This window comes from Notolepis coatsorum, assembly GCF_963971535.1.
Source record: "Notolepis coatsorum genome assembly, chromosome: 11".
Lineage (NCBI taxonomy): Eukaryota > Metazoa > Chordata > Actinopteri > Aulopiformes > Paralepididae > Notolepis > Notolepis coatsorum.
Genome location: NC_140175.1, coordinates 24,125,765 through 24,142,870, shown reverse-complemented (window position 1 = coordinate 24,142,870; position 17,106 = coordinate 24,125,765). Strand labels below are relative to the sequence as shown.

The 17,106-nt window shown below is 45.2% G+C and overlaps 1 protein-coding gene across 1 annotated transcript in view; it reads right to left on the bottom strand.

Moving 5' to 3' along the window:
- Positions 1-17,106, bottom strand: part of LOC311237032 (uncharacterized protein) — a gene marked incomplete at both ends in the record, with an annotated part of 37,556 nt that overhangs the window by 9,561 nt on the left and 10,889 nt on the right. The window contains 5 exon segments of the mRNA XM_084324839.1: positions 1,594-2,060; positions 2,957-3,050; positions 3,876-4,199; positions 5,800-6,051; positions 6,283-6,340. Coding sequence (XP_084180965.1) covers positions 1,594-2,060; positions 2,957-3,050; positions 3,876-4,199; positions 5,800-6,051; positions 6,283-6,340 — 1,195 coding nt within the window.

The window sequence follows — 17,106 nt, the reverse complement described above, 5'->3', positions numbered from 1 at the left end:
TCTGGCATGGCATGCTTGCGTGTGTGAGTGTGTGTGGGTGTGTGTGTGTGTGTGTGTGTGTGTGTGTGTGTGTGTGCGTGCGCACGCGCGTGCGTGCGTGCGTGCGTGCGTGCGTGCGTGTGTGTGTGTGTGTGTGCGTGTGTGTGTGTGTGTGTGTGTGTGTCTTAGTTTGTGCACGTGTGTGTGTGTGTGTGTGTGTGTGTGTGTGTGTGTGTGTAATGAGAGAGTTTTTACTGACTTTTCTAGACCAAATTGAGAAAATGTTTCATTTTAGAACTGAAGTGAAGGTAAAAGTTAGAATTAGAGTTACATTCCAAGATAGGTTTATGGCTTAGGAATTAAAGGAACACTCCCAACATTTTAGGAAATATACTTATTTGCCATCTTCTTGGCTTAGCTCCAACAATAGTGAAGAAATACAACTTCCAATAACTCCAAAACGGACGAACAGAGATGAAATTGATATCAGTCTTCTTGTCTGACTCTGGGGAAGTCATTAAATACGTGTATTTCCCAAAATGTTGGCGTGTTCCTTTAAAGGCTATGATGCAGGGATAAAGTCTATCTATAGAACATCTAACAGTCTCTTAAACAAAAATATTGTTAGATGCAAAGCAATGACTAAGCGATAACTCACTCACTCACACGCTCATTCACTCACTCTCCTTTTCAAATATGTAATGACAACATTTTGTTAGACTTTTGTGTAGAATTTTTATATTTGAATGGCTTAAGGCTATATCTGTACATGTTGTTTGTTTGTTGTTGTTGCATATTTGAAATAAACTTCAATCAATCAATCAATCAATCAATCACAATGGTTGCTTTCGTCCGAGGGAAGAAATAGTTGTGATTGGACGATAAAAAAAAGAGAGCAGCGTTTGAGATTCAAGTCCATTCTGACTGATATATATCCCCCTCTCTCATCTTAAATAAAAAGTGCCATTACATTTTTATTTTACATTAAATATATCTATTAGAACTGTTGACATTACATATATCACAGTGATGAATGTAGTAAGTACATTCTTTGATCGAGACAAATTTATCACACACTCTTTTGTGGAATTCAACAAGTGTTTATTTATTCATCAGAAACCACACACTCACAGTTTCACATAAAGACACAGCACACAATCTTTTTCACACGATTACACACGTGATTAACCTTGATTTGATACAGTAATTGATTCTATTAGACCATGTTGTACTGAGCACTGTGTTAACAAGCACACTTGAGAAGTTAAATGCAGGTGTTACTGTATATGTAACTGGATGGTCTTGTTGTGACTGGAGGTTGTAGTGAGTCTACCAGCTTACTCTTTACTCTGGTCTTCTCGGTTTCATCTTTATTCTTTTCTTCTGCAGCAGGCTTTTCACTCTTTACCTCAGGTTGGGCTTCCTTTCCCTCGTCCTTCTCTTCTTTGGTATCTGCTTTTTCCTCCTTCTTTCTGTCCTTCTCATCTTGTTTGTCGTCCTTCTGCTCATCGTCCTTCTTGTCGTCTCATCATTTGTTGTCTTTCTTCATATCAACCTTATCCTATTTTCTCTCTTCACTTTTTTCTCCCTCTTCTTCCTTCTCCTCTTTCTGACCCTCATCTTTGTCGTCACCTCCTTCTTCCTTTTCTTCTCCTTCATCTGCCTCCTCCTTGCCTTCCTCAGCCTCCTCTCCCTCTCCTTTGTCCTCTTTCTCTCCTTCGTCTTCAGCTGTTTCTGCAGCTCCCTCCTTCTCCTCCTCACCTTCCCCGTTCTCGTTACCCTCTTCCTCGCTGCTCCCTCCTCCTTCTCCCCCTTTTCCTCAATGGCCTCCTCCTCCTCTTCCTCAGGTGGGCTGGCCTCCTCATGCTGTGCCTGGCTTGTGGAGATGATCTCTTCTGAGGTGTTGAAGGTGGTGCTGAGGAGGTGTGATGACATCATCAGGTAGGGGGCGCGAGAGCTCAGACTGGTGAAGAAGGGATGGGTGAAGGAGGGTGTGGCCGATAGGGTGTCGGCTGTACATACTGGACATGCCCCCAGCCACTCCCACACTGAAATGAGACTCCTCCCCCTCGAGCAGCTGCCTGCAAAGGTGGAGAATAGATCATAGGAGAGACAGATGCTGAACACTTAGTAAACAGTAGTAGTGGAGTCAAGTTTATTTGTATTGTCCATTATCATGGTTGCATGTCTCAGTGGGCTTCACATTTGATGGTGAATGGATACAAATGATCTTGAATTCATTAAGCACCTGTTATCACGTTAGTACAGTGAAACATATTTCATTATTGCATTTCCATTGCATTAATTTCTTCTTGCATTCAACCATCAATAATGCCAATATCTCTCGAAATAACATATCATGTTTTTCTCAGTCCTTCATGCCGTGTCTCGTACCTATATGCAGCGATCTCGATGTCGAGGGCCATCTTAACATTGAGATGGTCCTGATATTCCATCAGGTAATGGGCCATCTCCTACTTGGTGCCTCTTACTTCATTCTCCAGCTGACCAATGGTCTCCTATATAGAAGGAATTAGTGATTCATTCTTTTTTGGATACAATAATTGTCTGGTTTTAAATGTTAAGAAGAATGAGGAGATGGTGTTTGACCCCAGAGGTGTTGGGGACCGCAGGCCTGTGGTCATCCACAAACAGTCCATCTTGCAGGTCTCTTCATATAAGTATCTTGGGATTTTTGTTGATAATAACTCATTAACTTGGAACACCCATGTAGACAGCCTGTGTAGCAGACTACAACAACGACTGCACTTTCTACGCCGCCTTAGAGTTCACGGTGTAGATAAAAAATGTATGTTACTTTTTTACCAGTCTGTATCAGATACAGTATTACAGCTTGGTTTGGTAACCTGTCTGTACAACTAAAGTCCAAACTGTTAGGGTAGCAATAACTTGAGCCCAAGAGAAGAACACAGGGAGAGGAGAATGAGGCGCTTTAGGTTGTTTAATACCAAGGTACCATGCAGACAGGGTTTTAGAATGAACAGGAATGTGTGACAGGTGCGAGCAGGAGCACTCCTCGTGATCCACGGGAACGTCCAGGCGGGTGGTGTCTTGGGAGACAGGGATCCTGGGCACAGGGAGACAGGGTTAGAGCAAGGCGGGGAAACAGACAGAGTAACAAGTAGGTTACGTCCTTGTACCTAGGTAGGTGTAGCAACACTCGGACAGGGAGTGTCAGGAAACCCAGGTCTCTTGTCAGGGCCGGTGATGACCTGACGAGTCTCAGGTGCGTCGATTGATCCCAGGTGACAGTGTGTGGAAGCTGCCCATATAAGGGGGCGTGGAAGCAGGGGGAGCGAGAGAGGCTCTGGCCGTGATTGTAACACAAACTGGTCCGTCTGATGCAGACTGCATGGAAGATCATAGGGGTGAAAGGTCACCCATCCCTGCAGTCTATTTTTGAACAGGCTACTCTAAGGCAAGCCAATAGAATTGTCTCGGACCCCTCCCATGTTTTACATGCTGAGTATGAGCGACTGCCCTCTGGGAGGAGGTTTAGAGTTCCACGCTCCCACGCTCTAGACTAAACAGGTTTAAAAACTCCTTTATTCCATTCTCAGTTAAACTTTTAAATAGTGACAAAAAATTATATAATTGTTTTGGGAGTTATTTATATGACAATCATGAAAGTTTCCTATTTTACATTCTAAATGCTAATTGCAAAAAAACAAAAATACACATAATGAAGTCATGCACCTGCAGTACCTACTGACCTGCATGTCGATGACCTCAGCGCTCTGCTTCTCTGCTCTGTTTCTCCAGAGACACGTTGAGATCTCTGCCAGCATCGATCTCCAGGAGACAGGTCTGAGGACTGACGCTGACGCCGGAATTCTCCAGCCTCATCCTTGGATCTCATCCTCTCGAGCCAGTACCTCTTCCTCATAATGGGCCTGCAAGGTGCTGAGAGTCTGCTCCATGTGCTCCCTCTGTCCTAGGGCTGCCTGCTGCTCAGCCCTGGCCTCATCCACAGCGCCCCTCAGGGCCCGGGCCTCCTGCTCGTACAGCGCCCGCAGGCAGGATGGCTCAGTGTGCCTCTGCCTGAGCATCAGGAGTTCTGCCTCCAGGGCCCGGTTCCGATGTTCCAGGTCCCGCACACGCTCAATGCCGGCAAATCGGTCATTAAGGCCCTGCAGCTGGGCACGCTCTTGGGTACGCACGGTGCAGAACTCAGAGCTGATCTGGGCCGCTTGGCTGAGCTGCAGCTCCATGGAGGAGGAGGAGGCCCGTGAGGAGGAGGAGGAGGAGGAGAGCAGCACCTGACCAGGAGAGGAGTACTGCAGGTGTGGAAGGAGTAGACCGAGCGGGACCTCCCCCTGGTCCCCACAGCTCGGGGGGTGGCCTCTACATTCCATCGTCGGTATGAGGAGGTGGCGTAGTAGGGGTCATAACTGATGCTGCTCATGGCTGTGTGTGATGTGAGGATAGGCTGCTCTCCTTCTCCTCTCTGTCTGGATGTGAAGTTGTGTGAGGAGCTCAAGTTGAAGCCTGAACTGCTCACTGCTGCAGAGGCTCCTGCTTATATAGGAGGAGGAGGAGGAACTCTGACGCAAGTGTTTTATCCAAACACTGACAATGCAGGATCGGAAGACTTACCCTGCAACAGAGAGGGAAGAGAGAGAGAGTGAGAAAAAGAGACCTGGAGAAAGAGAGAGAGTGTGGGGGGGGGTGCGGGTAAGGGAGAGGGAGTGGCAAAGAGAGAAATGTGGAGAGTGACAGAGAAGAGGTGAGTGGGTGCACTACGCCCCACTTGCATTTCACTGTCAAACATGTTTAGCAGGCTCAAAATTCAAAATGTAGTTTATTGTTATTTCTTTGTGCATTTCCAAACATAAAACATTTTAAAATACTGTTCCTCCCAGAGCAGTGCAACAGGAAAGGTTCAAATATAAACAAAAATATTCAATCTAAAATATCTAACAACCAAATACATTACATTTATATTACATTTAGTCATTTAGCTGACGCTTTTAGCCAAAGCGACTTACAAGTTCTGTACGACAGGTCATCAGGAGTAACAATGTTCATCAAAGTGTTGCGTGTTACAGTGTAGGTTAGTTTATTAGGACAAGTGCATAACAGTCAGGTTAGTTAGGGTTAGATTGTTTATTTTTTATTTAAATTTTTTATTTTTTTCAAATAGGATGAGGTACGAAATACATAATGTAGGTCGACATATAAGACACTCAATCAATGATTAAATAAAATCAGTTAGCAGAACAGTTAATTAAAGTGTGTTTGTGAGAAAGTGGTGGGTCATAGTCTGTTCATAATCCTGACCACCTGTGGATAGAAACTGTGTGAATTTGGCTAAATCTGTCGACGTATAGGTGTAGAGTCAGCTCTGCATAAGAGTGTGGGAGCATCTGAGGTGCTGAGTCATGCGCCCCCTCTCCTTGGTCCAATCAATGGGCCAGACAACACTGCTCCTTCTTGCCATGCTGGCGTTAGAGCCTTGCATATATAAAGGAGAGACGGTAGCTATGGAGCTACAGTCACTGTGAGAGCCATACGCTGCACACATACAGATGTTACGGCCGCTCCAGTGGCAACTCTAGTGGATTCCGATCTCAGTCCTGGTCCCAAGCGAATCCAGACTCCACGATGACGACCTCTTACAAGAGGAGCCTGAACGTGCCTGTGTCCCGTGCCTACAACTCCACGGTGCTCAGTTCTGCCAACAGAGTTGATTACAGTCGAACCTCAATTCTGAATGGAGACTACAGGCGCTCTAATGAAAAAGAGCAGCTCCACGGGCTTAACGACCGCTTCGCCGGTTACATTGACAAGGTGCACAACCTGGAGCAGCAGAACCAGCAGATTGAGGCAGAGATTCAGGCGCTGCGGCAGAAGCAGATGTCTCGGACCCAGCTGGGTGATCTCTATGACCAGGAGATGGAGGAGCTGCACTCCATGTTGGAGCAGATCCACCATGAGAAGACGCAGATACAGCTCGACACCGATCACATTGAGGAGGACACCCAGCGGCTTAGGGACCGCTTCGATGAGGAAGCCCGCATCCGGGAAGATACAGAGGCCATCATCCGTGTCCTGGGGAAGGAAATGGGAGAGTTTGAGTTGGTGAAGTCCGAGATGGAGAAGAAAGTGAATTCACTGCAGGATGAGATCGCCTTCATCCGCAATAACCACGAGGAGGAGGTGAGCGACCTCCTTGCCCAGGTGCAGGCGTCACAGGTGACCATGGAGAGGAAAGACTTCCAGAAGGCAGATATCACCGAGGCGCTCCGGGAGATCCGTTCTCAGCTGGAGGGATACTCCAACCAGAACCTGCAGCAGGCGGAGGACCAGTTCCTGTGCCGCTACACCAAGCTCACGGAGGCTGCAGAGCAAAATAAGGACGCCATCAAGTCCGCCCGTGATGAGATAACAGACTACCGTCGCCAGCTCCAATCGAAGACGGTGGAGTTGGAGTCTGTCTGCGGGACCAGGGAGTCACTGGAGAGGCAGCTGAATGACACAGAGGACCGACACAACAACGACCTGTCCAGCTTGCAGGTAGGAGAACAATTTAGAGATATTTTACAAAGTGAAAGAAATCGGTGTTTTTCAATATACATTTGGTTTATAACTGATATATAGAGATGAGCTTTAAGAGCGTCTACTGAGACAGATCTATAGATCTTAATAGCGCTGGCAGGCAGAGGGTGTTGCAGCAGCAGACTGAGATAGAGCTCAGGGCATGCCGAGGTCGCCATCGGCACATAAACAAACTGATAAGCAGCAAGAGGGGTGGGTCGGAGCGATGGGGAGAGGTTTGACATCATTAGAAACGGCGTTTTATGTGTGTTAAAGGTTGTTACCATGACAGCGCGTCACATAGCGACCGAAGAGAGGCCGGGCCTGTCGTTGCTATGGCGAGAATATAGAAAAGTAAGTTTTCTTCCGGGTAAGGGCAGACTGAGATACGAACCACACAGAAGAGAAGAAGCTTGATCAAAGACTTGGAAGCGATTCCCCCTCCCCCTCCCCTCGCGGGGAAAGGACTGACGTGGCACGACCACAGAGAAGGCTTTGGGATAACAGCCAGGCCGCAACGATCACCCAGCGGGGTAACAGGAGATCATTAGAATAATGAACTTTAGTGTTCCATCAGAGACTTTCGCAGGGACAACACAATCTGATAACATCTGATTATGAGGTTTTGTTTATGGAATAAACAACGCTTTTCCGAGAAAGGTATTACGCTGTCAAGTGTCGAATTCTTACAAAGGCGGGGAATTATTATGGTTACGGACTGCATTAACGGGGAATGATAAGGATTGTACAGCCAGTAGGTGAAGACGTCAAAGAAATAAACACAACGCAGGGTCAGTGGATGGAGAGATGATAACACAAGCCAAACAGACGAATAGGTGATACTGGCTCAACCATCAGAATCTAACAAAAGGGAATGGTGCAGAATAGTTAAGTTTTTTATCACATGCATAATGTGGATAACCTACTGTAGCCTATAGCTTATAGTAAGTAATAAGATAACATAAGATAACATAAGATATTCCTTTATTGATCCCTTTATTGGGGAATCTTTATGCCTTTATTGGGGAAATCTGGGAGTCAGAGCAGCATGGGGGGAGGGGGAAAGGGGAGTTCAGAGGTATGGGAATGGATATAGTACAGTAGGAGACATACATATAGGCAGTAGAATTATAGTAAAGATAAAGATAAGCAGTGTAAACAATATAGTTAACTCTGAATATAACTAGTATTAGCAGTAATGTCAACAACAATACTGGCCTACTACTACAACTTTTGTGCCAATACTTTATAATCCATCCTGTTTCTGTCATCTCCTGCTCTGTTCTCCTGCTTTGTTCTCCTGCTATGTTATCCTGCTCTGTTCTCCTGCTCTGTTCTCCTGCTCTGTTCTCCTGCTTTGTTCTCCTGCTTTGTTCTCCTGCTCTGTTCTCCTGCTCTGTTCTCCTGCTCTGTTCTCCTGCTCTGTTCTCCTCCTCTGTTCTCCTGCTCTGTTCTCCTGCTCTGTTCTCCTCCTCTGTTCTCCTGCTCTGTTCTCCTGCTCTGTTCTCCTGCTCTGTTCTCCTGCTCTGTTCTCCTTCTCTGTTCTCCTGCTCTGTTCTCCTGCTTCGTTCTCCTGCTATGTTCTCCTGCTCTGTTTTCCTGCTCTGTTCTCCTTTTCTGTTCCCCTTCTCTGCTCACTAACACGTCACACTTGGTGTTTACCCAGGAGACCATTCACCAGCTGGACAATGAGCTCAAGGGCACCAAGTGGGAGATGGCACGTCATCTCTGTGAGTACCAGGACCTGCTCAACGTCAAGATGGCCTTGGACATCGAGATCGCAGCATACAGGTATACAGGTCTCAGACAAGCACAGTGGATTTCCTTTTTTTTCCAAAATGTTATTCTCCTCATATGGACTTAACCGTTACATTTTAATAGCCATTTAGAGCCAATCGCAAGTTAATATATTTTAAATTTAAATGAAGGTTGTTTATGGGGGGTATGACTTGTATTTTTGTTTTCCCATCAGGAATCTCCTAGAAGGAGAGGAAACTCACTTCAACACGTTCCCTTACCACCAGGCCGTCACCTCCAAGGTCCACAAGTATAAGTCTGAGCCGCCCAAGATGAAGGTCCAGCACAAGTTTGTAGAGGAGATCACAGAGGAGACTATGGTGGAGGAAGACAAGGAGAACCTGGATGAGGCCCTGGCAGAGATAGCACAAGAGCTGTCTGCCCAACTGGGAAGTGGAGGAGATGAGGGAGTGAAGAAAGGAGAAGAAGAGGGAGAAGATGGCAGAGAGGGAGATGATGCAGGGGGTGAGAAAGAAGTGGGAGAAGTTGGTGAGGAAGGAGAGGAAGGTGAGGGAAAAAAAGAGGGTGAAGGAGGGGGCAGAAAGAGAGAAAAGGGTGATGAAGTGGGAAGCGATGAACGAGAGGAAGAGGAAGGAGAGGAAGCGGAAGTTGAGGAAACTGTATTATGCTCCAAGGCCCCAGAGTCAAAGGCCTCTCCTGACAAAGAGAAGGCAGGAGACAAAGAGGGCAGTGGAGGAGAAGAGGAGGCAGCAGGAGAGGAGGATGAAGAGGAGGGTGGGGATAAGGACGAAGATGCAGGAAGTGACAAAGGATCAAAAAATGAAGATGAGAAGGCGGATGAGGGAAAAGAGGAGGCAGACAAAGGCACAAAAGGAGAGAGTGAAAAAGATGAGAAGGCAAAGAACCAATCAGACAAAGACAAGGCAGCCGTAGTCAAGACAGAAACCCCTGCTCAGCCTGAAACCAAGAAGGAAGAGTCTGTTAAAACAGATGCTCCAAAGTCTCTCAAATCTGAATCCCCCAAGTCTGAATCCCCTAAACTTGGTTCTCCTATGTCTGAATCTCACATGCTCAGTTCTCCTAAGAGTGAATCTCCCAAGCTTGGATCTCCTACATCTGAATCTCCTAAACTAGGATCTCCTAAATCTGAATCTCCCAAACATGGATCTCCTAAGTCTGAATCTCCTAAGCTCCTATCTCCTAAGACTGAATCTCCCAAGCTTGGATCTCCTAATTCTCAATCTCCCAAGCTCGGATCTCCTCAATGTGAATCTCCTAAGCTCAGATCTCCTAAGTCGGAATCTCCCAAGGTCGGATCTCCGAAGTCAGAATCTCCCAATCTCGGATCACCTAAATCTGAATCTCCCAAACTTGTATCTCCTAAATCTGAATCTCCCAAGCTTGGTTCACTGAAGTATGAATCTCCTAAGATAGGTTCTCCTATGACTGAATCTCCCAAGTTTGGATCTCCTCAATGTGAATCTCCCAAGCTCGGATCTCCTAAATCTGAATCTCCCAAGCTCGGATCTCCTAAATCTGAATCTCCCAAGCTCGGATCTCCTAAATCTGAATCTCCCAAGCTTGGTTCTCCTAAATCTGAATCTCCCAAACTTGTATCTCCTAAATCTGAATCTCCCAAGCCTGGTTCACCAAAGTCTGAATCTCCTAAGCTTGGTTCTCCTAAATCTGAATCTCCCAAACTTGTATCTCCTAAATCTGAATCTCCCAAGCCTGGTTCTCCTATGACTGAATCTCCCAAGCTTGGTTCTCCTAAATCTGAATCTCCTAAACTTGTATCTCCTAAATCTGAATCTCCCAAGATTGGTTCACCGAAGTCTGAATCTCCCAAGCTTGGATCACCTAAATCTGAATCTCCCAAGCTTGCATCTCCTAAATCTGAATCTCCCAATCTCGGATCACCTAAATCTGAATCTCCCAAACTTGTATCTCCTAAATCTGAATCTCCCAAGATTGGTTCACCGAAGTCTGAATCTCCCAAGGTCGGATCTCCTAAGTCTGAATCTCCCAAGCTCGGATCTCCTAAATCAGAATCTCCCAAGCTTGGATCACCTAAGTCTGAATCTCCCAAGCTTGCATCTCCCAAATCTGAATCTCCCACTCTCGCATCATCTAAATCTGAATCTCCCAAACTTGTATCTCCTAAATCAGAATCTCCCAAGCTTGGATCACCTAAGTCTGAATCTCCCAAGCTTGCATCTCCCAAATCTGAATCTCCCACTCTCGCATCACCTAAATCTGAATCTCCCAAACTTGTATCTCCTAAATCTGAATCTCCTAAGCTTGGTTCTCCTAAGTCTGAATCTCTCAAGCTCGGATCTCCTCAATGTGAATCTCCCATGCTCGGATCTCCTAAATCTGAATCTCCCAAGCTTGGATCTCCTAAGTCTGAATCTCCCAAGCTTGCATCTCCCAAATCTGAATCTCCCACTCTCGCATCACCTAAATCTGAATCTCCCAAACTTGTATCTCCTAAATCAGAATCTCCCAAGCTTGGATCACCTAAGTCTGAATCTCCCAAGCTTGCATCTCCCAAATCTGAATCTCCCACTCTCGCATCACCTAAATCTGAATCTCCCAAACTTGTATCTCCTAAATCTGAATCTCCTAAGCTTGGTTCTCCTAAGTCTGAATCTCTCAAGCTCGGATCTCCTCAATGTGAATCTCCCATGCTCGGATCTCCTAAATCTGAATCTCCCAAGCTTGGATCTCCTAAGTCTGAATCTCCCAAGCTTGGATCTCCTAAGACTGAATCTCCTAAACTTGGATCTCCTAAATCTGAATCTCCCAAGCTTGGATCTCCTAAGACTGAATCTCCTAAGCTAGGATCTCCTACGTCTGAATCTCACAAGCTTGGATCTCCTAAGTCTGAATCTCCTAAGCTCGGATCTCCTAAGTCTGAATCTCCCAAGCTTGGATCTCCTAAGTCTGAATCTCCCAGACCTGCACCCCCAAAGTCTGAGTCACCTAAGGCTGGTTCTCCCAAGTCTGAATCCCCAAAGCCTGTCTCCCCACAAGAGGCTCATAAGACCGAGATATCTGAGAGTGATTCAGCAGAAGACAAGAAGGCAGAGAAGAAAGATGCTGTCATGAATGGAGATGGAGAAGCAATCAAACCAAATCTACAGTAACATAACAAAGAAATAATACAGCTAGAGTGATGTAATGAACATAACCACTCACAAACTTACAAAACATAACATACATTACTAAGTATAGAAAGAAGCCCAAATTATGCAAAGTTAAAAAAGAAAGAAAAGAAATCTACATTTAAAAATGTTATTTAAAATGCATGTTGAGTGAATTCTATTCTATTGTTTTTTTTCTGCATTCACAGGTGGGCGTAGAGGTGGGATGTGTCACTGTCTGCATAGCTCAGGGGAGGGGAATCTCTTCCTCTCTTAAACTATGTTTGTATATGGAAGGGAGACACTGTGTACATGTAAATGTGTAGTAAATATATATGCAAGTGGGAGTGAGAGTAAGAAATATATAGTAAACCTGAAGAAACTCCTTGCCTTAAACAATCTTTTTTTCAGTGTCTATTATGTTTATCTAATGAGTGCAATTCTTAGTATGCATAGGATAGACTTGAATTCAATTACCAAACATAAATGAGGTGCTACTGTTTGCAAACCCATGTCTTTACTCAACATGAACGACTTCCAAGCAGAATTTGCTGAATAAATGTCATACTGAAGTAAAAAAAATATATATATATCATTCTTGTGTCATTTCCTGATTGTTTTTTAATGTTAAGAAAAAATATGTCGGTTACTTGCAGACTTATTGGTCATAGATCCATTTAAAATACATTGTTTTGTGTTTCTCATTCTGCAGCTCTTTTGGGCATTTTTTTTGTATGAACAGTTCAATCAATGCGAGAATGCTTCATATCTATAACATGGTGTGTCATTGCTTTTCCACCGTTTGGAAAACTATAATCAATTGAATTACAAATAATTGTATGACAGGGCGGTTAGGTGGCCGAGCGGAGATTGCGTTCGTCACCAGCCCCGGAGCTGAGCTGGATTTGCCTGTTCGAATCCAGCTCACAGCTCCGGGGTTGTCACCAGCTTGGCTGGCCGTCTGCACTGATACAATTGGCTGTATCAGAGGGTGGGAGAAGCTGGCGGGGTGGGTCCGGGTCGTTGTAAACAGCGACTCCTACAGTTCGGTCGGGGCGCCTGCTAAGCGCGGATTGGACGTGAGGGGGATAGTGTGGTCCTCCCACACGCTACGCCCTCTCAATGAGAATCCGCGCTGCCAGGTGAAAAGAAGCGGTGATTGGCTGGACGTGTGTCGGAGGAAGCACGTGGTAGCCTCCACTCTCCCAGATGATCTGACTGTGGGGGGTAAGTGCGCAGCGACCAGGAAGGGACTGGGAATTGGCATACGACTAACATTGGGATGGGAGAAAATCGGAGGAAAATGGAGGGGGAAAAAGACCAATAAAAAAAAATAATAATAATAATAATTGTATGACTTTATGTAAACCATAAAGATGGTGTTGTGATTAGGACTTCTCTCCTGAAGTCATGAAATGAAAGATTAGATTACATTAGATTAGATTCGTTTAGATTAAATTATATTATATTCGATTCGATTTCGATTCGATTAGATCAAATGTATTGGGCGGCCAGTCTACGCCAGGAGGTAGAGCGGTCATCTGGTAATCGGAAGATTCCCGCTCCTCCCGGGCACAGTGTCGAAGTGTCCTTGAGCAAGACACTTAACCCCTAATTGCCACCGGTGAGCAGGTTGGTACCTTGCATGGTTCAGCGTCTTTGGGTTCCTGAAAAGCGCTTTATAAATTAAATGTATTATTATTATTATTATTATTATGGTTGCCTCCGCCATCGGTGTGTGAATGTGTGAGTGAATGGGTGAATGTGAGGAACAAAAATTGTAAAGCGCTTTAGATAAAAGCGCTATATAAAATACACCATTTTGTCATTATGCAGCACAACGAAAATAGGTTTGGCATCCAACCAGAGTGCAAATGTAACAGTAAAGTGCAACAGCAATATACAATGTAGGTGATTAAACTGGGTACAAATTATACAAATGAATACTACTGAGTGTAGTGCTAATCAGATTTTGTAGTATACAGTGGTTCCCAAAGTGCTAATCATTGACACATGCTAGCCTGTAATAATCCCCCCCAGAAAAATCGACTTTGCATTTGATATATTGCAAATATATGCCATCACACACACTGGCATTTAAAGGGTTAGAATTATAAAATGAATATGTGGTGTTATGATCAGGGCTGAAGTTGAATAAAATATTGTATTTTTTTCAATCTGACATTAAGAAAAAACAGTGTTAATGCTAATCATACATATGCTAGCCTGTTTTTAACAGGCATTTAAAGGGTAAAAATAAAAAAAAATCCTGCACCAGAATGCAGAAAATCTTGCCTGACTGGGGCTATATTTTGCACTATATTTCCTGGCCTGAATGATTTACCCAGTCCGGCCCTGTTAAGCCTTAAGGTCCCCCTATAGGGGACCCTGCTTTTCTTTATCATAAATCGATCAATAGAGACCGTATTAGATCCCCAATTATCATATCATGGGGTACCATTGGAAAGCCCCGGGGGTCAGGGGTGGTAATGTGTACTTTTGCGTACTTTAAAGCCCTATTTCCTATACTTACCAATGCTGTTGGGTTGGGTCCTTTCTCTAATGGATGCTGCTTTTTACACTGGATACCTGCACCTCTGGTTACTATAGATAATTACACTGAAGTAATGAGGCTATGCTTTGGTGTCTAAAAACCACAGTGTACCTAAAGCAAAAGAGGTTTGATTATGATTGATTATGATTGTGCTTCTTACAATGGTCCTATTAACTTTACATACATTTTGTGGCTAACTAAGGAGGAGCTGGGTTTATCCAGTATGGAGCACAGCATGGATTGTGCTGAGAAAGGACTCTGCACTATATGACAACATCATTGATTAGTAGGAAATAGTGCTAGTAGTTAAAGATTCTGAACTACCCCTTTATTCCTTTACTAATGCCATAATCATCCACAAGTCAACCACTCCACTGTCACAGGGTTACAGACTAAACACCCTGAGGCATTCATCATCATAAACGGCGACTTCAACCATGTCAGGATATCCAGATCCCTGACCAATTTCACGCAATATGTCACTTGCAAAACAAGAGACAACAAGACCCTGGACTTACTATATGCAAATCTCAAGGAAACATACAGCCACACTGCCCTCCCCCCGCTTGGGCAGCTCAGATCACAACCTGATCAGACTTGATCCAATATACAAGCCTGTGATCAAACGACAGCCAGCAACAACCAGGATTGTCCCACAGTGGTCGGAGGACGTTGTGGAAGAGCTAAGGGAGTGCTTCAGCTCCACGGACTGGGACCTGTTCCAACGGACCCATGGTGAGGACATCAATGGACTCACCGAATGCATAACAGACTATATCAGGTTCTGTGAGGAGAGCATCGTACCCACTAAGAAGGTATGCTGCTTTCCTAACAACAAACCCTGGAGCAACAGGGACATCAAAAACCTCCTGAACAGGAAGAAGAGAGCCTTCATGGCTGGGGACACTGAGGGGGCCAAGACTGTACAGAAGGAGCTCAAAAAAGAACTCAGAGCGGCCAAGCACATCTATAAGGACAAGCTGGAGGGCCAACTACAGGCAAACAACCCCAGAGAGGTGTGGGGAGGGGTCAGGAAAATAACAGGCTTCCGACAAAAAAGCACGGTCGTGGAGGGGCCCCTTGAACGTGCAAATGAGCTGAACCGGTTTTTCAACCGATTTGACCTGACGAGACCTCAGTATGTGAGACTTCAGGGCAGCCAATCAGAGGTGCTGGTGAGCAACACCGGCGCTCCCCAGGGTACCGTGCTGTCACCCTTTTTGTTTACCCTCTACACCTCCAACTTCCGCTACAACACAAGGACGTGCCACCTGCAGAAGTTCTCCGATGACTCCTCCATCGTCAGCTACATTGTGGATGACGATGAGGCTGACTACAGGGCTCTGGTGGAGAGCTTCGTAGGATGGTCAGACAGTAACCAGGTCCAACTCAACATCAGCTAGACAAAGGAGCTAGTGGTGGACTATCGGAGAGGTATGAAGGGTCCGCCTTCTCCCATAATCCTCGGGGGGGGAGGAGGTAGAGATGGTGGGGTCCTACAAGTTCCTTGGAGTTCACCTGAACAAAAAACTGGTCGGACAACACTGAGGCCCTCTACAGGAAGGGACAGAGTAGGCTGTTCTTCCTGAGGAGACTCAGGCCGTTCGACGTGTGCAACCGACTGCTGCTATCGTTCTACCAGTCGGTTGTAGCCAGCGTCCTCTTTTTTGCTGTGGTGGGCTGGGGGGGGGGGGGCAACATCAACTCGAGGGACTCCAGCAAGCTGAACAAGCTGGTGAAGAAGGCTAGCTCAGTAGTCGGTGGTGAGCTGGATAACCTAGAGGTGGTGGCTGAGAGGAGGATGAGGAAAAAGCAGAAGCCATTCTGGAAAACCCCTCTCACCCCCTCTACGAGGAGCTAGCCAGAATGAAGAGCACGTTCAGCCTAAGACTCATCCCCCCCCGACACACCACAAACCGCCTGGGCCGGTCCTTTATACTGGCAGCCATCAGGCTCTACAACAAAGGGCTCCTCATTAGGGGATATTTTTAATAACCAGGGCTTCTGTAGTTATGGCGAAATATGCACAAAGTTTAACCTCACCGAGTCCACATGGCTTTTTTACATACAGTTACGACTATGTCTGAGGTCTCACAGTGTTCCATTACTCATACCAATTGAACACCACAGATACCACAAATTTTTCTATGAAAGAGAAACATTGGGAGGTTTTGTATCAGGTTTTTATTATCAATTACTAACGTCCTCGTATGAAACCCTTCAACTAGACACTGTCTGGAGGAGGGATATACCAGACCTGGAAAATGACTTTGATTGGCAAGGAGCCTGGGCAAATGTCCGACTTACATCAAGGAACCCGGATCATCAACAAATCAATCTGAACTATATTCACAGGACATACTTGACTCCTATAAGACTGTGCAGAATGGGGCTTAAACAAGACTCCAAATGCTCCCAATGTACAAATGGGGACGAAGGAACATTTATGCACATGTATTGGGACTGCCCACCAGTTAAGGCATTCTGGAAAGGTGTCCCAACAATTATCAAAACTCGTATCTTGGAATATACCTGTACACCCCTCGGTATTACTATTGAATGATGTTTTTGAGTTTGCAGTGAATCCACAGCTAAAGAGATTGGTTTTATCGGGTATCACAGTAGCTAAAAAGCTGATCGCATCACGCTGGTTTCAACCGGAAAAAATGTGCCGGAAAGTTTGGTTTCTTACATATCTCGATGTGATATATCAAGAAATATCTACAGCAAGAATTCTGGGTCTCAATGAATCCAAAATGTCAATGTGGGTAGAAGTGGTGGAGAGAATAAAAGCTAGCTTATAATGGTAGTGTCTGGTTAGGAGTGAGGGATAATGGAGGTACTATCCAAGGGGGGGTCCGGGAGGGGGGGGTTCGAGCTGGAGCATATGTGTGTAGGGTTTTAGAAAATAGGTATTAGGGGTATATTCTATACTAACATTTATATAATTGTAATTTCGCTGGATATACACTGTATACGGTTAAAATGTTATTATAGACTATTTTTGTTTTATCTTGTTTCTGTACTTGCATGTAATTTTAACCACCTTGACTGAAAGTTTCATTATGCATTATGTGTTGAGTACTGACTTTTAATAATTTTTGTTTTGCA